This window comes from Schistocerca nitens, chromosome 8 (assembly GCF_023898315.1).
Source record: "Schistocerca nitens isolate TAMUIC-IGC-003100 chromosome 8, iqSchNite1.1, whole genome shotgun sequence".
NCBI lineage: Eukaryota > Metazoa > Arthropoda > Insecta > Orthoptera > Acrididae > Schistocerca > Schistocerca nitens.
In genome coordinates, this window is record NC_064621.1 from 526,490,536 (window position 1) to 526,514,961 (window position 24,426).

The 24,426-nt window shown below is 37.8% G+C and overlaps 1 protein-coding gene across 2 annotated transcripts in view; it reads left to right on the forward strand.

Annotated features, from left to right (window-relative positions):
- LOC126199062 (uncharacterized) overlaps positions 1-20,037 on the forward strand; it is a 165,182-nt gene extending 145,145 nt beyond the window's left edge. For both annotated transcript variants that reach the window (XM_049935773.1, XM_049935774.1), the window contains exons 9-10: positions 3,348-3,520; positions 19,257-20,037. In XM_049935773.1, the coding sequence (XP_049791730.1) occupies positions 3,348-3,520; positions 19,257-19,314 (231 nt within the window). In that variant the 3' untranslated portion in view covers positions 19,315-20,037. The remainder of the gene's footprint in view (positions 1-3,347; positions 3,521-19,256) is intronic.
- The last annotated feature ends 4,389 nt before the right edge of the window (positions 20,038-24,426 follow it).

Here is a 24,426-nt window from a genome sequence, read left to right on the forward strand (position 1 = left end):
GTACAACTTTTTGCAAAGGAAGGAAATCCGCCAGGCAACTACCATTGTAACAAAATTTATGATAGATAATTTTCAAACCTTTATGACTTATTTATTGGTGTTCTACAAATGAATGAAAATAAGTTGTATCAAATATAAAAGCTTGAAAATCTACAGTACATATTAATAATTTAAGAGATTTCTTTACATTTATACAGTAAGCATATAAACGTGACGACATGCAAAGTCCTATTGTAAAGTTACGTCAAAAAGTTCGCTGCGATACGTACAGAGGTATTGTAACACTTAAGTCTATGTTCATGGTAATCTGTGTATTAGAATACATTACGACATTTATAAATAAGTAATTTGGTGAAGTAAATTTGAAGTATGAATGCATATTATTCTAATACTCAAAAGGGGAGTCACATGAACACAAGACAGATCGAAAAAAGTAATGAAACTGTTGATTATTTCAAAAGTAATCATTATAACTGTTACTGCGTTTATCCCACTGTGGAAAAGATGGTCAATGCCTTCATGGAAAAATGTTTGCCATTACTTAGGTTGTACTCAAGCATGCCACTTGTTGTTCAAAGCAAATTGACGACCACAAATGTCTTTTCTCAAGGCTCTGAATACATGGAAACAACATGGGAAGAGATGGGGATTGTACAGAGGATGTATAAGGGCTTCCAGGAGAAATTTCTGTACCAACCTTGGAAACTTGCGGGCACGCTCACTCGGCAGTCTCAGCTGCATGCCAGCTTCAAGGCACCATCTGACAGGCCTCTGTAGGGACTCTTCTTGATGGTTTACAGTTCTCTCCTACAAAAGTACACGTCATGCATTTCTGTCACTGTACCATAGTTCATCCTGATCCAGAATTCTACTTGGGTACCCAGTGCTTGAAAGTTGTTGCACAGTCTCATTTTTCTTGGGCCTTCTTTTTGATAAAAGACCAACTTCGCTGCCCATATTTATCAACTAAAGCCTAGTTCAAGCAAAAGTTTAATACTATCTCCTCCTTGCCTGCAACGGTTGCTTTTCTTCTCTGTATTTAGTGGACCCTGGTCTCCTGCCGACTGGACTACTGGTGCTAAGTTTACAGCTATGTGGCACCGACAACTTTGAAATTGTTAGACACAGTTCATCAGCATAGAGTTTGTTTGGCCACTGGTATTTTCCAGTGTAATCCTGTAGACAATCTTCTTCTGAAGCATGGATCTTACATCTTCCAACGGTACCAACTCTTCATCTCCTACGCAGTTGAAATTCATCGATTCCCTGATCACCCAACATATCCTATTCTTTTTGCATTTGAGGGACATCAGACATTGGGTGGGATTACAAATGGGAATGTGCCTCACAGCCCTCTGCCAGGATCTCCATATCCCCTCCCTGGATTGTTCTCTCTCCTTATCCCCTCCCTGGATTGTGCTCCTTTGTCTCCCCCTCTCCCACCCCCACAAACTAGGACTGATCTATTTCAAGGTCCTAAAGTCTGTCACCCCCATGACCTTTTGACGCCTTGTTATGTTCGTTTCTTCAGGAGTTTTAGGGTGCAACCCTCTTTTACACTGACAGCTGTAAAACTGGATAAGAGGGATTTGCTTTTACATTTGCTCCTGGGTAGGAACTTCATTTGTTGCAAAAAACATGTAGTATTTTTACAGCAGAGCTGGTGGCCCTTAGCAGAGCCCTCCACTGACCACGTTTAATATGTAGTGACTCAGTGAATGGTCTTCAGGCCATTGGACAGTTTTATTCAACAACTTGTGATCTGTGCTATTCATGATCTTGTTGCTGAACTTAGTCATACTGCCTGTTCAGTTATCCTTCTCTGGGTCCTTTACTCACCCTCCATTCACTTTGTCAATCCCAGGTGCACATTTGCATGTGCAAATAAGAACTCTGCTCACTTGGAGATGGAATGACATCTGGTTGGCTACTAATAAATTCCACACTATCAAGTAGACTATTGCATCATGGTGTTCTTCCTTCCATCCCCCCCCCCCCCCCCCCCAGAAATTGCGAAAGAATCCACCATCCTATGTCCTCCACATTGGTGATACCAGGCTGACCCATAGTTTTATAGTACGTAGCGAGCCACCTGCATGTTTTAGCTGTGGAGCATTACGGACAGTAACTCTTATCCTGTTGAAATGACCTCTTTTTTTCCCTCTTCTTCCATGCTAAGAATGGCTTTCCAAATTCCTTGCCTCAAATATTAGCTGATCATTCATGGACAGCTGAACTGGTTTTCTATTTTCTCTGTGAAAGTGGCTTTAATTGCCAGATACATCTTAAGCTAGCTTCGGAGCTGGGGCGGTATGGTTGGGGTTCGGGTATCTCCTGCTGTATGCTGAGTCTGGGGGACACCCGACATTACCTCCTTGACCAGCTCTTTCATCTCTTTCTTACTCTGTTTTAATTGTTTTTAGATGCATGTTACCTCTTTCTCAGCCATAAGCTTTTTTTCTATTTTAGAGGTAGCATTCTTTTGATTAGTGGGTGCTGTTTAACACCGCAACTACACTGGTACAGGAATGGGACAGCTGTGGGTGGTGTGACTCATATTGTGCGTGGAGCCCTGGGGATTCCTTTGTCCTGTCTTACCTATTTCTCCCTCTTGTTTTTATTATTGATTGTCCAACTGATTTTCAGTGCATTTTTAGCAGTCTCACTTTTACTCTTCTGAATCTGCCAACCAGAAGACATTCTTTGTTCTGTAACTGTCTTCACCCTTCATCGGGCTCGCAGGAGTCAGATGTGAGGTGGTGCTTTTGTTGCCTTCGGATGAGCCTCAGGAGACTCCTTGTCTGCTCTGACCTATATGCCAATGTGATCCATACACTTCTCTGTAAATTCTTTCCCAGTTCTGGCATTGGTATTTCCTTCAATGCCTCAGTCTCACCACTCTTACATACTTTAATCACCAGAGCACGTGCTTTGTGGGCGTCACCAATTTTGAATTGAGGGACTGATGAACTTGCCATTTAGTCCCTTAATCACCAACCAACCAACTAACTAGTTTTTAATTTACATAATGAGTACGCTCTTAAAATAGGTTAGAGGATGAATTGACTGTTCAAATGCCTGATTCTCATAAAATGATAGATGAAAAAACGTGAAAAATACTGAAGTCTGTGTACCCTTTTTTTATTTTATTTTAATTTTTTACTTACTTATTTATTCATTAAGTTGCTCACTTTTTTCAACAATGACATTCATTTTATATTGTGTATTTCATGTACTTGCATATGTTCCCTGTAATGTAGCATGTTCTTAAGTTCTTATTAAATGTTAAGAAATTACTAAAATGTATTCAGTATTTGTAGTTTCCTCATGTTGAAATCAATTTACAGGTACCAGTTTTGAGACAACCCGAAAACGTAAGACCTCGGCCATCGTCTAGTTTGCGACCTCCTTCCATTCGACCTCCTAGGATAAACACAATCCCACCACAGGGAAGACCTTCTAGTGGCATTCCTCGACCTCCTTCACGATTGCCTTCTAGGTTGCCTGCTCCTAAAATCAGGTAATGTAGCAGATAATACATGTTTTGGATATGATGTGGTATCTCTCTGTATAAAATATCTTGACAACATAAGCTATCACTGAATGTAAGCAGTTTAATAATTAGAATAATTCTTTTCTTTTAAGGAAAAGATAGTCATTCTTTCTTCTCCTACGTCTATTCTGTGCATCTCCACTGTCTCATTTTCTCTTCTAAGTCACCAGCTGCTGTTTCGTCATTTCTAATTTCTTGCATTTAAAATTATTGCCAGAAGCAAATGAATCTCACCTTTGATTTGCTTACACTTAAGAAAATCCATTTACTTACAATCTTCACCTTCTATTTCTTCCTCTCCTCCTCCTCTTGTTTTAATTTGCATTAACAAGATGTTAGTCAGTGATATTCTTCATACAAATTTGCAGAAGGTGTTTAAAAATTTCAGTCAAAAGGCCTGATTAAGAATGTTGGATGTGGGGTTTGACAAACCCTTGATTGGTTTCAGATGGTTTGTGGCACTATATGTCTGTGCAGAGGTTATGCAATTCCTGTAAATTATGAGCTGGTGATTTGTGGATGTGGAGCAGGTGCCCGATTGTGTCCCAGATGTATTCCATTAGGCCCAGATCAGGGAAATGTAATGGGCACTATCATGTTTCACAAATCACTGTAGCATGATTCTAGACATGTGACATGGACAGTTATCCTACTGGAAAAATCCCTCGTCTGGGAAGACGTCAAGTATGAATGGATGCAGGTAGTACGCAATAATGTTCATGCAGTTCACAACTGTTTTGATAACTTCAATTACTACCAAAGGTCCTGAACATGTCCAGAAGCATGTATGCCGCAGAATAATAGTGCACCCACAGGCCTGCACCTATGACACGATGTACGTTTTGAACAGCTATTTACCTGAATGTTGGTCTACGCAGACACAAATATTGACCTGGCACAAAAAGAAAACTGATTCATCCAAACAAGCAACACATTTTGATTAATCCACAGTATACCGTATTTACTCGAATCTAAGCCGCTTTCGAATCCAAGCCGCACCTGAAATTTGAGATTCGAAATTCAAGGGGAGAGAAAAGTTTAAGGCCGCACCTCCAAATCGAAACAAAGTTGGTCCATTGTAATATGAGACACAATTTACATCGAATGAATGACGATACAGCTACAGTAGTTTGGTTCGAGTCGTAAGCTTAGCAGTTACGCTTTACCAGGTAGCCATTGCTATGCGTCAGGCGCTCCGTCCATGTTTATACTGGTACCCTTCCTTTTTCACGTGCTTCGTCTGGTTTGAATCGATTGCTTATTTTGCTTTGATCTGAAAAGTGCCGCTTTCTTTGTTATAGCTGTTTACGTTACTCTAAGCTGAAAATGCATTACTGTACTGTGTCATGCATTGTTTGTTGCATTCTGATAGTGCGTGTTTATGGCCTGTCGCCGCTCGCGACATGGCTTGCTTTTGTGCGCGCTGCCGCCGCTTGCAATTAAAAAAAAAAGAGAGAGAGAGGAATCGTCTCATTAGCGAAACAGTGGCAAGAGACTGCTATTTGTTGTTACTTACACTGCTGCTTTCTTTGATAATGATCAACAAGAACCAAATAATAGGCTGCGTATGATAGAACATGTTCTGAACGAGAGTTAGGCGAAAATTTTTCTCCGTTTGAAGATCTTTGCGGCCACTTCTTTAGTACATCAAATTCTGTACCGAAATTAGAGTCATCTTAGATTTAAAAATCTAGTTAGTTGCCGTGCTTCATTTCTGACTGTATCACTATTAGGCATAAGAATAATACGAATATAAACATGACACGATACGTATATTCTTCTGCGTTTGCTGTTGTGTCACTCTAGTTTCGCAGTTTATTAGGCAGACAGGATTTAAATGAGATAGCAGCAAACACGAAAGAATACATGGCAAAATGTTTATATTCGTATTATTCTTGTGGTGAAGAGAATACTGCATGTGATTCACATTTCATCAGGAACCTATTAGCAACAATCTCTTCTGACACGCAGAAAAAATTCAGAACGTAGAGTTGGTCATATTGACAAACATCCCAAACAGTCTTGCCAGTCGGATTTTCGTAGTATACTGAAATTCTGCTACATTCGAAGATGAACAGTACGGAATTTGTATTTACTTCGTTGGATAATGTATGAAAATGCAGTGGTCGAAACTCAGGGCTGAGAAAAAAAGCTCGTCTTCCACTTTTTTTTTTAATGACGCAGAGGTTTCGGCGCCAGTATTTATCTTTGTGCCTACAAAGCATTTCTGTGTAGCGCTACACATATTCGACAGCAGAAGTTAGTTGTGGCGGCACCTACCAACATTTTTTCAGAACTTCCGTTTGCTTTGCACTCGATTCTAAGCCGCAGGCGGTTTTTGGATTACAAAAACCGGAAAAAAAGTGTGGCTTAGATTCGAGTAAATACGGTAATATCAATGATCTTGTGACCACTACAATCATAATCGACAATGTTGGGTCGATATGAGAGTACTGAAGGATCCTCTGCTGCGGTTCCCAGTGTTCAACAGTGATGGTGAACAGTACACGCTGAAACACTTGCCCCTGCATGAGCTTTGTACTATGGTCAGATACACCACAGATTGTCAACCATCCTGCTTTACAGACTGAGCAAGCCTCCTATTTCTGCATTCTGTGATGTGGCACAGTCGTCCAACACCTTGTCAGCTAATCACGGTTTCACTGTCATTCAGTCACTTGCCATTGATGCTCATGATAGTAGTACATGAAAAGCTGATCAGTTTCGGTGTGTCTGAGATGCTAGTCACCACATCCCGCATTATAACAGTTTGCATCTTGTCAAAGTTGCTTATGTCAGTGTGATTTCTTGTTTGCAGCCTGTATCACTAGAAATCCTTCCCATTTCTCTCTGCTCTGCTTATATATTTTCTTACTGCATCACATGCCCACACCACTACCAGATGCCCTCGTGGTGGGCAGCAGTCATAACGTTTTTGCTCATAGGTGTATTTTTCACAAATTCAAAATATTCCTTTCAGTTTTAACCAGTATACCTGTAAACATGTTTCAGTAACACCTGTACACAGACATACCAATGTGGGGACTGCCACTCTGTTATGAACATACTTAATTTATTTTATTTATTTATTTATTTATTTATTTATTGTTCCGTGGGACCAAATTAAGGAGAAGTCTCTATGGTCATGGAATAAGTCAATACATGAAATTATAACACGATATTAGAAACAGTTAAAATGAAATATAAAAAACATATTCAGGTGACAAGTAAGTTTAAATAAAGAAACACAACAATGTAACACTGGAATTTGCATAATTTTTTAGATCTTCCAGGAGCTCCTCGACAGAATAGGAGTGAGCCATGAGGAAACTCTTCAGTTTAGACTTAAGAGTTTGGGCTACTGCTAAAATTTTTGAGTTCTTGTGGTAACTTATTGAAAATGGATGCAGCAGAATACTGCACTCCTTTCTGCACAAGAGTCAAGGAAGTGCATTCCACATGCAGATTGGATTTCTGCCTAGTATTAACTGAGTGAAAGCTGCTAACTCGTGGGAATAGGCTAATATTGCAAACAACAAACGACATTAAAGAAATAGATATACTGTGAGGGCAATGTCAGAATTCCCAGACTATTGAATAGGGGTCAACAAGACGTTCTCGAACTTACACCACATATAGCTCGAACAGCCCGTTTTTAAGCCAAAAATACCCTTTTTGAATCAGAAGAATTACCCCAAAAAATAATACCATACGACATAAGCGTATGAAAATATGCGAAGTAGACTACTTTTCGTGTTGAAGTGTCACTTATTTCAGATACTGTTCTAATGGTAAATAAAGCAGCATTTAGTTTCTGAACAAGATCCTGGACATGGGCTTTCCACAACAGCTTACTATCTATCCGAACACCTAGGAATTTGAACTGTTCCGTCTCGCTTATAATATGCCCATTCTGTCTGATCAAAATATCGGTTCTTGTTGAATTGTGAGTTAGAAACTGTAAAAACTGAGTCTTACTGTGATTTAACATCAAATTATTTTCCACAAGCCACGAACTTATTTCATGAACTACATTATTTGATACTGTTTCAATATTACACGCAAGATCCTTCACTACCAAGCTGGTGTCATGAGCAAACAGAAATATTTTTGAATCACCTGTAATACTAGAAGGCATATCATTTATATAAATAAGAAACAGCGGTGGCCCCAGCACCAACCCTTGGGGAACGCCCCACTTAACAATGCCCCATTGGGACTGAACATCACTACCACTCTCAATATTGCGGAGAATTACCTTCTGCTTTCTGTTCTTAAAGTAAGAGGCGAACCAATTGTAAGCTACTCCCCTTACTCCATAATGGTCCAACTACTGCAGTAATATTTTGTGGTCAACACAGTCAAAAGCCTTCGTTAAATCAAAGAAAACTCCTAGCGTTCGCAACCTTTTATTTAACCCGTCCAAAACCTCACAGAGAAAAAGAGAATATAGCATTTTCAGTTGTCAAACCATTTCTAAAACCAAACTGACATTTGACAGCAAATTATGTGAATTTAAATGCTCCGGTAACCTTGTATATACAATCTTCTCGATAACTTTAGCAAACACCGATGGCATAGAAATAGGTCTATAATTGTCAATATTATCCCTGTCTCCCTTTTTATAAAGTGGCTTCACTACCGAGTACTTTAATCGGTCAGGAAACCGACCACTCCTAAAGGAAAAGTTACAGATATGGCTAAGTACTGGGCTAACATACATAGAACAATACTTCAGTATTCTGCTAGATACCCCGTCATATCCATGAGAGTTCTTGGTCTTTAGTGATTTAATTATTAACTCAATCTCCCTCTTGTCAGTATCATGGAGGAGCATTTCAGGTAACAGTCTCGGAACACTTTTTTCTAAGAGCGCTATATGAGTCCCTGTTGGGACTAGGTTTCTATTTAGTTCACCTACTATATTCCGAAAGTGATTATTAAATACTGTACATATATGCGACTTATCAGTAACACGGACATTCCCACTACGCACTGATTCTATATCGTCGACCTGTCTCTGCAGACCAGCCACTTCCTTTACGACTGACCATATGGTTTTAATTTTATCCTGAGACTTAGCTATTCTATCTGCATACCACATACTTTTTGCCTTCCTAATAACATTTTTAAGCACCTTACAATACTGTTTGTAATGGACTGCTGCATTTAGATTTTGACTGTTTCTAACGTATTGATATAATTGCCACTTTGTTCTAAAAGATATTCTTATCCCTCTAGTCAGCCACCCCGGCTGCCTGTTTGTGCTAGTACCCTGTTTTGAATGTTCTACCAGAAAGCAACTTTCAAAGAGCACAAGAAAAGCTCACTGAGTTCTTTTCTAGATATGTTCTATACAGATATGACATGTTCTAAGCTCTGAGCAGAAGATAAATATATGAAAACGAATTCTGTTTTGTATTCGAAAATATTTTAATGATTATGAAGAGGAATGTAACAGCAAATGTTACTTGACAGTTATGGCTAGGGACCAGAAAATGTAGCATTTATTTTAGACAGAATTAGCATCATTTTTTGGAGCAATTAGCTTTGTTGTGAACAAAATTTGTGGCAGAATCACCATATATTTTTATAATTAATTAGAGGTATAAATTAAAAATTTGGGGTGCTACATGTGTGAAGTTGAAATTCATCACAAAAAGAAAATTAAAAATAGTGGTTGGCGATAAAATAATGTGAGATTAATTAGTTTTTCCTTTATAATTAGAGCTTTTTGAGTGGAATATTTGCTTTCATAAAACTTATACCTCCAACCCTGAAATAGTCTTCACTTGTTTTCTTATTTTTGTTCTATTTAAGTTTTCAGCAAATGATTGTTTGTGTTGAGAAGTAGCAGCATTTTCTCACCATTGAGCACTTCTCTGATTTAAGGTATTTCTTGAAATTATCTCTCTTTTTTCCTATCCTGTTCAATAATTTCAAGATCTGCAGAACATCGATTTCAAATCTGTAGTATGTAAGATTGGATTAGCATATTGCAGAGTCCTTTCATGTAATTCGCAACCTGTACTTAACAATGCTACAGACAGAACAAATGAAGTACTTTAGCATTGGCCTATAAGTAGAACTTAAAAATAATTATGTGCACTTTACAGGAAGTCCTTCAGCGTGGTTGCTGTAGTGTAGAGTCTGCAATATAAATGCCAGTTGTGAGTGTAAATAAATGAGAACTCTGACTGCTCGAAGGGTGAGGAATAGTGTGAGGAACAAGTATCACCACCCCTTCTCAGCGAAGCCAGCTTTATACCATTTTCTGTGTTTCTGCAAAAGCGGAACTGACACATGGTCATTGGAATTGTCGATACCTTTGCAGTTGTGAGGCTTTGCATGAAACCCATGATGGGGCAGGATTAGTTTCCTCATTCTTTTCAAAATAGGAAAATAAAATAACATGCTACATACAACGCAAAGCAAAATGGAGTTGTAAGACAGCAATTATGCCTCTTCAGTTGTGGTCCATTCTGTGGCCATGAAACTGAAAACCTTAATGAGCAGTGGGGAGTGTTGACTTAATAACTTATGCATCTCCACAGTTTTTGGTTCCCATTGTGGGACATTTATTAAACTTGATATCATACTGTTGGGATGCTGACTGAGTCCTTAATTGGGTAACACATGTAATATATAAATCAGATTAGCTCTTGCATCCAACAACATTTCAGTGACAGAATTTATCAGCTAAATGACAATGTTATTATAGCACAAATTTTAGAAATGCTATCAGTGGATCAGTTGTCGTTATAAAAGTCTTCAAAACAAGATGCTGAGTATGGGACAGAACACAGTTCACCTGTACATCATGGATCACAGTAAACATAGTGTCTCACAGTAATCTATTAAGTTCCGCAGTGATATTTCATTAAGTCCTTAACAAAAGTCATAAAGTACAATAATCAGTTGTTCCAGTGATAAAGAAGGTCCAACTTTTCTGTTATTTAGAACACAATTTATCCAAAATATCACAAATTTGCTTTAGAGAATTCATTGGTGAGTTCTTAGGCACTGAAATTACCAAGTTTTTGCAGATGCTGGTAATTGTACCTTTACAGTGATGTTAGCTGTTCATATTCAAGCCCTGGCCTTTTTACTCCCAAGAGAACCGTAATGTGGAAATTTAAGCTCATGCAGACTGTTTTGTGGCAGGGTGGATATTATAAAGACTGGCATAAGGACACACTGTGATTTGGCAACTACATAATCATTTGAAAAACTGTTAGGTTAGATTTTGGTACTCAGGACAAATTATAAGTGTTTAACAGTAATTTTGTTTTTGAAAGGTGTGGTTGTCTAGGAAATTGGAAAAGTTTAGGAAACAATTTTTTCCTTGCACGTTTGGGATACTAGACTTACAGGTTCAAGTGCCATATTGAAAATACCAGTAAATTATGCAGGAAGCTTAACAAATGGTGTAATGAATTAGTGAGGTATGTCATTTTCTGCATAAAAATTACACTAACAAAAGTATAATGACAAAGGTTGGAATCCAAGAAACAGAGGCAAAATCTGCCATGGAAAACATAACTGGTCGCAAACTTTAATGTTAATTATCTTATAAGTTAATTAGTTTCACAGAAACTAAAATACATTACTGAAAGGTCAAAAGTCCATCTTTCTAATGAGTGATGTGTCTGTCCATAAATGCATGTTAGCTTACATGAAATTTGCCATTACTTACTGTAGTATAATTTTTAATTAGACATAACTTTTAATAAACATAGTTTTAAGCAAAACTAATCATATTTTTGCAGTCAGTTGATATGAGATTATAACTGAAATAATGAAATAGAATGAAATTTGATCTTTATAGTAACAGGACAGCGTCTTGGCTACATGTTACAGGAAATCACAACCAAACACCAATCCAAGACAGGAAAAAAATAAAAAGAAATCATCAGTAGAAGTGTAACAAGAGCAGATGGAAAATTCCAACTAGCTCTGTTGCACTGCACAAAGTGTTAGGTAATGGTTACCAAAAAATTAATTGCTTAAGTTGGCAGCATCATAGGTAGTTCAGGCTCAGCCTCCACCAGTGTTGCAACCATGGTTCAAAACACCTTGCACCAAAACTGTTATGTTAAAGCATTTGTAATTTCACGTAATACCAACTTAGCTACCAAACATGCATGTGTGTTTCTTTATTCGAACTAGAATGTTAGTTCCCACTGCTGAGTCCTATGTTACCATACATGGAGTGTGTCTTAAAAGTACATTTCATGTGGTCAGCTTTCTTGTTCTCGTCTCAAGTGACTACTCATCATAAGTGAGTCTACTGCAGCACCCTTGGCATTTTATTCCTGTACTGTCTCTCATATGTCACAAGTAATGGTTTCCATTTACACATCAGTGCCAAAATCATGTGTTGTGTGAGCTGTCTGCCATGCAGTCTGGCACCTGAACAGCGAAAGTGAAATTATGAGGGACTATCCTTTTCATGAAAAAATCCAAATATAACAGACTGTAGGAACAACCATCATAATAGTTTATTTATGACTAAAATAAAATCCATAGTGAATGTTTGTGACAGTAGTGAACAGCTTGTGTTCTCCACAATTCTGATAACTGAAAGAAAGAAAATGTGTCATCCAGACTTCGAAAAATATCTACATTTATCTGCTTGAGAAGATATATACTTAGGAACATATCAAACAACATTTATAAGGCAGCAGACAGTGCCTTTTTATATTGTCCTCTGTATCTTGATTTCTTTCAAAGTGCCAGATATCATTCAGAATTATTTTTCTCGGTAAAAAGGTTTATCTATTTACATTCTTGTTTATCCATAATGTAGGCTTTTCTTTTGTCGTGGAACCAATATTGTAAATAGCGGTACCGTTTCGCTTTGATATTTAGTCTCTCTTGTTTGAGAACACTAGTAGGAAAAATACCAGGCTTTGGCACAACATTTGCATTGTCATGAAAACTAAGCAAACAACAAAATAAAGATGAAGAAGATACAAAATCACAAAACCCAGTATTATAATAACTGAGTGAGCTCAGTGAGAATAGGTTAACTGCAGGAGCATCCATGCTGAGGTGCCAAAATGAGTATTGTGTATTGAAGGCTGTGATGCCCAGATAGTATTAGCAACAGAAAATTGTTTTAAAGAAGTAGTGAATAGCAGCAAAATCCTAAAATCAGATTGGAATAGTTATTGTAAGGATAGGTTAGTCACCACTGGTAGCTGCAAATTTATTAAAGTAAAGAATTTGTTAATATCTAGGGAGGTTATTACAGAGTCTGAATGTGAATTAATCTGGGTGAAGTTAAGCATCAAAAGTGGGTCAACAATGGTAATCAGGTGCTTTCATAGACCACCTACATCAGAAGCTGTAATGATAGAGTGCTTCAGAGAGAACTTGCAGCATTTAGTAAATAAGCAGATCATGATGTAGTGGGCAGTGACTTCAACTTGCCAGGTGCAGAGTGGGAGAGTCTTGCTATCAAAACTGGTGCCAGGCACAGGAATCCATGTGACATTATTATGGATGTCATTACTGAATATTACTTCAAGCAGATAGGTAACAGCTCACACATGAAATATTTTAGACCTCCTGAAGTTGGAGTCATGAGCAATGGCAGTTGAGTTTAGGATTGTTCTGCACATCTATGTCACACATTCTGCGACATCCAATGAGCATTCAGTAGTGTTCTGCTGTGAATGTTGCAGCTAATGTGAGCATTAAATGTGATCGTAGCTTATTACGTAGCAAATTTTTATTGCATTTGTTGCGAGTTGTCGCATCTTGACGGTGGTGGTAAGCAACAAATTCTGCTCAACCATGCAAGATATGCAACTTGCTGTGTACACATTTTCTTCAGGTGCAAGCACATTTATCTGCTTACCGCAAGTGCCGCTTGGAACAGCAACAGTGAAATCATGCAAAATGCCATCGTTCATGGATCAGACTATAGCAACAGATACACCTGCACTTCTGGAATAGAGAAGGGTATCAGGGAACATAAGGCTGTGGTAACAACTATGACTATGGGTATTACAAGGAATGTTAAGAAAGTTAGTAAAATATTTTTGCATAGCTAGAGTAGTCAGCATCAAATATTCAGTCATGAGGGCATAGATGTGGCGCACAAATAGAACAAAATTCAAAAGCATTGTTGAATATGCCTTAGACAAGTATGTTTCAAGCATGGTCATAGTGGATGGGAACAACCCACCGTGGTTTAACAGCAGTATTAGAAAACTTCTACATAAACAGAGAGACCTTCATCACAGATTGAAGAAAATTCGAAACCTAGCTGACAAATGGTGAACGAAGTGAGAATAAACAAAGGAAAGCAATGAGATAAGTGTTAAATGACTTTGAAAGTAATATTTTGTCAACTGGTCTGAGTAAAAACCCTAAGAGGTTTGATCTTACATAAAATCAGTAAGTAGCTCAAAATTATATACTCATTCACTCAGAGACCTTACTAGCACTGGAATGGAATATAAGAGAGAAGGTCAGAATACTGGATTTGGTCTTCCTGAATTTGATCTTCCAAAATTGTTTCACTGCGGAACACAGTAACATGGTCCCTTCTTTCAATAATTGTACGAACATCGAAATGGCAGATATTGAGATAATGGATCGCACAGTAGAAAAGCAACTAAAATCGTTTAGTAATAGAAAGGCATCAGGATCAGATGAGGCACCAGTAATATTGTACAAAGATTATGCAAAAGAACTTGCTCCCCTACTAGAGCAGTTTAACGTAATCTCTGGAACAATGAAGGGTACCTAGTGACCGGAAAAAAGTACTGGTCACTCCAGTTTTCAAGAAGGGCTCTAGGACAGATGCACGTATATTGTTGATGTCTATCTTTTGTGAAATTAAGGAAAATGTTGTAGGCTCAAGAATTGTGATGTTCTTTGGAGACCGAAAACCATCTCTATCAAAATCAAAATGTATTCCACAGACAGATCTAGTGAAACTCACCTTGCTCTGTTCTTCCAGAAGATAGTGCAGTAGGCAACAGCATTCAAGGTGATCTGTGTTCCTTGACTTCAGGAAAGCATTTGACAGGGTTCCGTACTGCCATTTAGTGAAAAAGTATGAACTTACAAACCATCTTACCAGATTTGTGAATTGATTCAAGACTTTCTTGCAGAGAGAGCTCACACTTCACTCTCAATGAAACAAAATCAGCAGAAATTAAAGATTATTTCAGGAGTACCCCAAGGAAGTGTGATAGGACCGATACTATTTACAATGTATATAAATGATGGAGCAGATTGCTTCAGGAGCTCTTTAAGGCTGTTCGCAGATTATGGCGTTGTCTATAAGAAGATAGCAATGCCAGAAAACCCTTGATTTGCAGAAGGACCTGCAGAGGGTTGATGAATGGTGCAGAGACTGGCAGCGTATCCTGAATGTAAATAAATATAACATTGTACACACACAGGAAAAGAAATCCACTACTGTACAGCTACACTACTTACGACAAATTGCTGGAAATGGTAACTGCTTTAAAATATGAAGGAGTATCTGTCTGGAGAAACTTTAAAGTGGAATGACCACATAAAACCAATAATAGGAACAGCAGATGCCAGACTCATACTCTTAGGAACACTCTTAAGGAAATGTAATTCACCCCGTAAAGAGGTGGCTCAAAAGATACTTGTTTGACCAATTCTTGAGTAAGTTCATCAGTCAGGAACGCTTACTAGATAGGACTGACAGAAGAGGGAGAGAAGATCCAACAAATATTGCTGCCTTTTGTTGCGGCACCGTTTAGCCCTCATGAGAGTGTTAAAATAGTCAGCAAACTCCAGTGACAGATGCTACAAGAGAGGCATTGTACATCACAGAGAGATTTACTGTTGAAATTTAGAGAGAGTATGTTGGAGAATTAACATCGTCAATTGTAATAATTGTGCACAGTGTGTATGCAATAGTATGGGATCCAGTGTACTTACAAATACAGTCAAATGATATTGCATTTGATGTCAGTAGTGCAGTATATAACAAGATGTCAACAATTCAGGTGGTAAAGGGTGGAACTCACCTGTGTGTGTGTGTGTGTGTGTGTGTGTGTGTGTGCGCGCGTGCGCGCATGCCTTTCTAGCAGATAGGAACCAGACATCATTAGTGACAGTGCGTATTTGGTACATAAGCCGCAATTGTGATATAGACATACATAATACAGTTATCGTGTGATGAAAAAGCAAAAAAATTGGTATATAGGAGGAAATGGGGCGCTCTAATTGCTGAATCACCAAAAGTTGAAGCATTCAAGTACAAAGATTTATAATTTCATCAGAATTGGTGGATGACATGGATGGAACAGAAAATAATGGCATAGTAGAAAATTATCTGAGGCATCAAAACAGTTACTTTTGCCCAAAGCAAGGGCCATAAACCATTATTCTGCTCAACTTTGTAGTGATTTACAGTTGTCAGTAACTGCCAGATGTGTACAACAAAAAACAACTTGCATTCAAGAAACGACTGCAGAAGCCTGCTCTTAACATCCAAACATAAACATGTTACATTGTAGTGCGCTGAAACATGTCATGCACTAGAGAATGGGGTAGAGTGATCTTCGGTGATCAGAAGTAGTTTAATTTAGATGGTCCGGATGTATTTCATTATGATTGGCATGATCAAAGAACAGAGTAGTAGGTAAGAATGAGCAGACATTTTGGTGGTCGAAGTGTTAGGATTTGGGTAGCATTCTGCACTAAAGGTAGATCACACATTCCTTGAGTGAACAGTAGAATAAACTGTAACATGTATCCATAGAGCTAGAGACAGAATGGATTAGAATATATGATGATCTAGGGGATGAAAGTCTAATATTCAACAGGATAATGCATCTGTGCATGTTTCTTCTATAATAAAAAAGTGGTTTGAAGATAAAAGGTATCAATGTCTTGCCCCACCCGCATGCAGCCTGGATTTGAACCTCATAGAAAATCTCTGGGGAACAACTGTCAGGCATGTTTGTCACAATGGAAGGCAATTTGAGCCTGTATGTGAGCTGTAAAGAGCAATACAAGAAGAGTGGACAACAATTTCACAGCAAGAACTACAAACCCTATCAAAATCAATGTCGAAGAGAACTTTTGAAGCTATTAGGAAGAACAGATGTTGGACAACATACCAACAGTGCAATAACACAACAGAACAGTGACTGCTTTTATACCAATTTCCAGCCAAGAAATGCAGACACATTATTTTGTTACTCGTGTTACAAAAGAAACTATGTAATTCTATTGTCATGATTGTCTTCTATATATCTGCTACTCTCATACTAAATTCGATAAATGTATGCTTTATACATTGTATATTACTTTCATAGGAATCCTGCTAGTATACTAATTTCCACTATTTTATGTATCGCAAAATGACCACAATGAGAAAATTTGAAAAATTAGAGCTAACACAGAGGCTTATCGACGTTAATTCTTCCCACACATCATTCGCAAATAGAACAGGTAAGGCAGTTAGTGGTATAAGAAGTATCCTCCACAATACACTGACAGGTGGATTACACTGACAAGTGGATTGCGGAGTATTGATGCAGGTGACATCACAATCCCTTGTTTCAACAGATGTACAATCTGCAGCATACTCTTGAGTTTACAAGCTCCACACTTGGCACAATCAATTGATCATAGATGTCTCTGTCTCATTTGTTAAGTAGTTGGCTGTTGAGTTACACACAAGTATAGCGTGCACATCCACAGCGAGTACTCAGTTTTGACCAGAAATTGATTCATGTAAAACAGCCTTTACAGATATTGGGCAACCATCCACTGTTTGATTTGATACCAGAACGTAACTTATAAATGCACTGATACGTTTGTGCATAGGTGCCCTTTCTTTGTAGACACCTTCTTAAGCACATTCTCTTCCCAAATTGGACTTCACCAGATGTTTTGCAAAACTGATAATGGAAAATTGGTTGCTTTTTTGATACTTATTTCCAGAAAGTAAAGCTATTTCAAACTATCTCTCATAAACAAGTTGATTTGGATACAGTTGGCTATGAAATAGTATTTATTACGTAGATTCACATTTTCACATATTGAGGCATAATTTGCATTTATCGCAAGGCCACTATTTAATGGATGTTGATCTTCCCGCCATGTGTGTGCTTTTGATTCTCTTCGTCCTGGATTTAATGGACAGTAGAGTCCTACTAAACTATTGTTCAAAGGTTAAGTCCAAACAGGAATGTGGAAAGAGGGGCAGGGCTAATCAAAATGGTGCTGATTAACTTATCTTCCTACCAACAGCCTTATTTTCCATGTGAACAGTGTGCTGGAACGTTGATCTGTAGCAGTTAAGTGATTTTGATGGTTGTTCAAGGACACAAGAAATATTTATTATGGACCTGTATGAGGTGGACAAAGAGCAACCACTCCACCACAGAACCGATATTTGGACTTAACAATATGTAACAATTCCTACAGCATAGCTGTTTGTAGAGCTAACACTTCCTTCAGCTGGTAATTGCCGGACAACCTGTATATTTGAGAATCGGAGCAGGTGGTCTGTTAGAGATTCTAGCAGTACGTGCCCTTCTCAAAAAGTGAGGAAGCAGGTTTAAAGACTGTTGCATCAGGAGTGTTGAAATTGTACTGTAAATGAATGGAAGAACATTTTTATCACAGATTAATCACACTTCAATATGTAGAATAATTATCACATATCCATGAGGAAGGAAAGGTGTAGCCAGTACAATCACTGGAATATTGTGGAATAATAGTAGTTCTTTTTAGGGGTAGAAGGAGAGTGTAAGAAAGCAACAGGTTGAATTGTTAAAACATTTGTTGTTGGTCAGGTGTTTTGCAGAGAGGAATTGATGCCAGTCAACCCCCCACAGAGGAATCTTCTGTACAGCTCTTTCTAAAGAATAGGATTGGCTGCCAGCAGAGATCTTAAAATGCCACCTGAACTTGTGCCATATCACTATATCTGCTAACTAGTGTCATCATCACACCACCACCACAGCATTCACAACAGCGTTGTGCGAGATATGATACAATCAAGTTGGAGATATGGTTTGCTGCAGTACTCTTGTAATTAGTATATAAACTGCTCTGAAGATAGCTGATTAGCAATTTACAGCAATCCTAAAAAGGGGTTATTGCTACCAAGTAATAAAAAAAATATGGCACAAAATGTATATACAATATATTTTCATTGTGAAAAACTTAAGTTTCCCGCCAGTGTATTTCCTTGAAAATCCATCCTTCTCATAATATTTATGTATTTATTGTCATTTCCATACATTAATTCATTTCTTCTGTTGTCTTGAATGAGTTCAGAAGTCTAAAGTATAGACTCCAATAAGAGAGACAAATCATAAAAAGAGATAATGAGGCTTTAAGGGTACAGTACATGTGACCAAAATGTGTGCTTGGAAAGCAGTGTTGTATTCTGTATTACTTGAGATGTCACATTTAATTTTTTTCTTTGCCTAGGAGCAAAAAACAGATTGTAAAAAGATATTTTTGGCCCCTACTTTTTTCCCCGCAGAAGTCCTATAAATAACTCTACCTTTTTCTCTCTGAAGCACAACAGGACAGTGCTCATATCACTGGGAACACACTTTTACATGATTAGGTTATAAATTACTTGCATTCAATAATATTTCTATTCTGTCTTATTAACACAGCAGTTAATTTGCTACATAGATTGAATTATGCACTCATGTGAGCTTCTCTCTTTCAGGTCATCAAATGCAGGGCAGCCACCCAACAAAACAAATAAAATGCCTGGTTATTACTAATTTAGATGACATTTTAATAATACCATAGTGCCTCAAATACACGTTTTTATGAAAGACATGATAAACATTGACTGGTTTTAATAAATTTAACATTTTGTTATATGTGATGAAGCTATGTGGAATTCTTCAGTTAAGAAGTTCACCAGAGATGTTACACCTCACTTAATGGAAATAAGAAACAGTTCATTTAATACATGATTTCAGTATTTACTTTTTTGTTCAGAGGTAACTGCTTTTGTTAAAAAAGACATGACATCTTGAATACTAATGTGTTTTTCATTTACGTATTAATGTTTACCAATAATTGTAGACTGAAGTGGTTCTGGTGCTTGCTTTAAAAGTTGCATAGTCTAGTTAATTATTCCACTTGTTAGATGTTGAAAGACTGACCTGTTAATGGCTTTGGTGAATCAGTGCATTGTCATCCATTCATTAAATTCTTCATAAAACTGCAGTATTATGTGTTCTGTCACGTAAGAAAAGAGCTGAGTTTTACGAAGATGTGCACATCTGTTTTTAAAAAGTTACTATTTTGTACTTTAGAAAAAAAAAGTTGATAGCAGGCATTTTTCATATCCTTCTGTTTTAAGGAGTAGATTTTGAAATGCAAGAAATGAGTATTGTTTTTGTATCAAAAGGTTTTGTAAACAAAAAGTTGTATATATTTATAAATTTATGAAAAGAAATCAGCAACAATTGATACAATAAACTTTTTTTACACAGTGTGTTTTTATCCTTACCCCCACTTATTTTAATTTGAAATAAAAATAAATAGAACTTCCAGCAGAGCGCAAGAATTTGTGTACAGTAACCTGCCAACAGATTGTTCAGTTTTGATACAGTATAAGGAAGTAGTTAAAGACCTTTTTTTTCCTGAACACCACCTAATGGATAAGCCAATCTTGAACCCACGTGTACATGCACTAATTTTTTCCCACCTGCAAGCAGCAGTTAAGTGAGGTGCTGGCATTGTTTTTTCATTGCAAGAAAAGTTACAGAATGAGTGGAGCAGCACTGTAGCATCAAATTTTGCCAGAAACTGAGCAACAGCCAGGTGGAAACCATTCGGAAGATTCAGACAGCTTTTGGTGATTATGCTAAAGGTGTCACACAGATTACGAAGTGGTACAACTGGTTTAAAGCCCTTCAATCAGTGGAGAGCGAGCCACACTCTGCTTGGGCATCAACTTGCCGAAATGACCAGGTCATTACCAAAGTGAATGGATAATTCTGGTTTTAGGCCTTATATTTTGGTAAATATATTATTTATATGCTATTGAGAAAGCCTGATTAATTGCAGATGACAAACTGCAGCAAAAATCAACTGTACTGCAGATGACAGACAGTCACACAAACATCAATATGTGATGCTAAGATAATGTAATGAATATCAATACCATAACCCCAAAATTGTAAATCAACATTAAGATTGCAAAATCTTGTATCTCAATACTATGTATCATACAGGAAACTAAAGAACATTCTAATAATAAAATTTTAATTGATAAGTCATACTACACCACAGAGGTTTTGAGTCGTAAACTAAAGTTACTATATCTGATGCATGTGTTATTCAGCAGTTTTGTAGTATTAATAACCTTATTTAATAAGATACAAGCTTTTGTAACAAAACGCTGTTAACAAACAATAAGTTAGTTTTTGCACTTACTTTTCAATGTTCCTATCAGAACTGAGCATATTCATAACACAAATATAATTTGAAATTAAAGCTTTTTAGCACAAAGATAGAAATTATTGAAAAGTTGCTTGTGTTTTTCCTACAATTTACATAATATTGTTTATAAAGAAGACCTTCATAAAAGGATGCTAATCTGTTGAAATATCTGAGTTTGAGAGACACTGAATCGTAATACTTTCAAACTGAAATTGCAACTGGGCCATTGTACACATTCTTTTATATTACTAATGACTGTGTTAGGGTGTTTTGAAAGTAATTTACAGTCCTTTTCAAAATCCAGTTTATATTCAGTATCTACATATGGATTATACCTCTTTCACACCGAGCGAGGTGGCGCTGTGGTTAGCACACTGGACTCGCATTCGGGAGGACGATGGTTCAATCCCGCGTCTCTCCATCCTAATTTAGGTTTTCCGTGATTTCCCTAAATCGCTCCAGGCTCCTTTCAAAGGGCACGGCCAATTTCCTTCCCCGTCCTTCCCTAATCCGATGAGACCGATGACCTCGCTGTCTGGTCTCCTCCCCCCAAACCAGCCAGCCAGTGTCTTTCACACATGGATGTTCTACTGCATTCCACACTCTGTAATTAAAATTGCAAACACATTAGCACCCAACTGCCTCCTCCATGCCAAATATAACATACCACCAAACCATATTGTCTTTATTTCCCCTTTATCCAGCGTCAGGCCAGGTTGGAAAGTTTATAGTACTTCTCCACTTTCTCCTGTCTTTTCACCATTCTTCTTGTGTAACTGTTTTGTTCCAGTCCAGATTCCTTCTTCTTAAACTGGTCTTCGAGTCAATCCCTCTAACTCTACGTCTCCCTCTTACCTTCAAACTTGGCTTCCATAATTGGTTTTGGTATTCTGGCATCTTCCATTATCTTTACACATCCACGTCATTTTAATCTCTTTCTGGCCATGGCAAACACACAGCACTTTCCTGCTTCAGGTGCCTTTTTATCATAGTGCTTCTCTTGTCTTGACCTTCCTTCTTCATCTGTGAGCATTGTGCTTGCTCTCTGAAATATTATGTCCCACATTAATTTTTATCTGTCGACAGAATAAAGAATTTTTTTTTCCTTTTTTGCAATTGGTTCAGTATTACTGCTAATGTAATCACTTTTGAATGCTCTGTACAGTTAATGAAATTGTGCTCAGCTGTAGTGGGATGGTAACTTTGGAATTTTATCCAATAATTTATATACATTTTCTTTCAGTGCATTGCTTTCTTCTTTCTGTTGCCGTTTTGATTTGAAATAATTAACCTGTATACTCTGTTAATCCCAACTACTGACTGACCATTCACCAGGGCTTATTGTTGGAAAGAACATTTCTTTGAACACTAAACTGTACTGAAAACTGTTTTCTTCTTGATTCCCCTATTTTGGATTTTAACTTCTTTCTGTTCAACTGGGTAACAACATACATGAATCCCATTCCCAGTCTATTTGACAAGAATGTAATAAATATTTGACAATAGTTTTCCTCAGATATTGAACACATTTTTTAGTTCTTTCTATATCTGCACACACACACACACACACACACACACACATTCCACAAGCCATTGTGTGGTGGTGGGTACCATGTGTCATTGCAAATCATTTCATTTCCTTTTGTTTCATTTACAAGTGAATCAAGGGAAAAATGCCTGTCTGCATGTCTCCATATGAGCCCTAATTTCTGTTTTCTTGTTTCCACACTCCTTATGCAAAATGTACATTGGCAGCAGTAGAATTGTTCTGCATCAGCTGAAAATGCATGTTCTCTAAATTTTCTCAGTAATGTTGTGCAAAAATAACATTGGTTTTCCCCTCTGGGCATTGCCATTTGAGTAGTTCAATAAGCATCTCCATAATATCTGCTTGTTTATCGAATCTGCTGGTAACAAATTTAGGAACATGCTTCTAAATTGTCTCATTGTCTTCCTTTAATCCATCGCGGTCGCATTCTCACTTTCCGAGCACGGGGTCCCGGGTTCAATTCCCAGTGGGGTCAGGGATTTTCACCTGCCTCGAAATGACTCGGTGTTTGTGTTGTCCTCATCATTTCATCATTGTTCATGAAACTGTAGAGACTGGGCTGAGCAAAGGTAGAGAATTTGTACGGGCACTGATAACCGCGCAGTTGAGCGCCCCACAATCCAATCGTCACCATCATCATCATCCTTTAATCCAACCTGATGGGGATCCCAAACACTCAAGCAGTTCTCAAGAATGGGTCCCCTTTGTATATGAGCTACATTTCCTAAAATTTTCCTGATAAACCAAAATCTAAGACTGACCTTTCCTATTATCTTATGTGCTTCCATTTCGTACTGCTTTTCAATGTTATGCCTAAATATTTAATCAATGCAACTTTGTGAAGCAGCATACCACTAATACTACATTTGAACACTACAGGCTAGTTTTTCTACTCATGTGCATTAGTTTGCATTTTTCTATATTTAGAGAAAGTTGGAAATTGTGTCTAACTCATCCCTGTATCCCTGTACAGTCAGTCGATGATGATAGTTTGCAGTATACATAGCATCATCAGCAAACAGTTGCAGATGCTGCTCATCCTATTTGTCAGATTATTTATATAAAGAGAGGATAAGAGCAATTGTGTTACACATCCCTGGGGCTTTTCTGTTGATACTCTAGTCATTGACTTGCACTAGAAATTCAATGAACATCATGGGCCTTAGGTTTTTATTTCTATTTATTCTTTTTTCTTACCCGTATTACTTTTATCATCTTTCTTTCATTATAGAAATTGATTTGCTTACTGAAAATAGCATACTTCATTATTTGTGTATCTCTAACTTCCGAACTTCGCAGTTCCTCTGAAAGATTGCAGGACTAGCACTTCTGGAAGAAAGGACACTGTAAAGACATGAGACATAGCCACATATTGTCTCTGGAATGTCCTTCCTTCCAGCCAGGAGTGGTAGTACTGCAACATTGCAAGAGAACTTCTGCGAAGTTTGAAAGGTAGGAAATGAGGTTCTGCCGTAAGTAAAACTGTGAGGGCAGGCCATGAGCCGCACTTGAGTAGCTCAGTTGGAAGAGCACTTGCCAGCGAAGATCAAAGCTAGGTTTGAGTCCTGATCCAGCACACACTTTTAATCTTGCAGGAAGTTCCAAATCAGCCTACATTTTGCAGCAAAGTGAAAATTCATTCCACATTAAGAATATTGTAAATCTCATCTACAAACTAATAATTATTACATTACACAACATGAATGAATTCCCAAGCAGAAACATTCTTCTGAGAGTCCGCATCTCGTGGTCGTGCGGTAGCGTTCTCGCTTCCCACGCCCGGGTTCGATTCCCGGCGGGGTCAGGGATTTTCTCTGCCTCGTGATGACTGGGTGTTGTGTGATGTCCTTAGGTTAGTTAGGTTTAAGTAGTTCTAAACTCTAGGGGA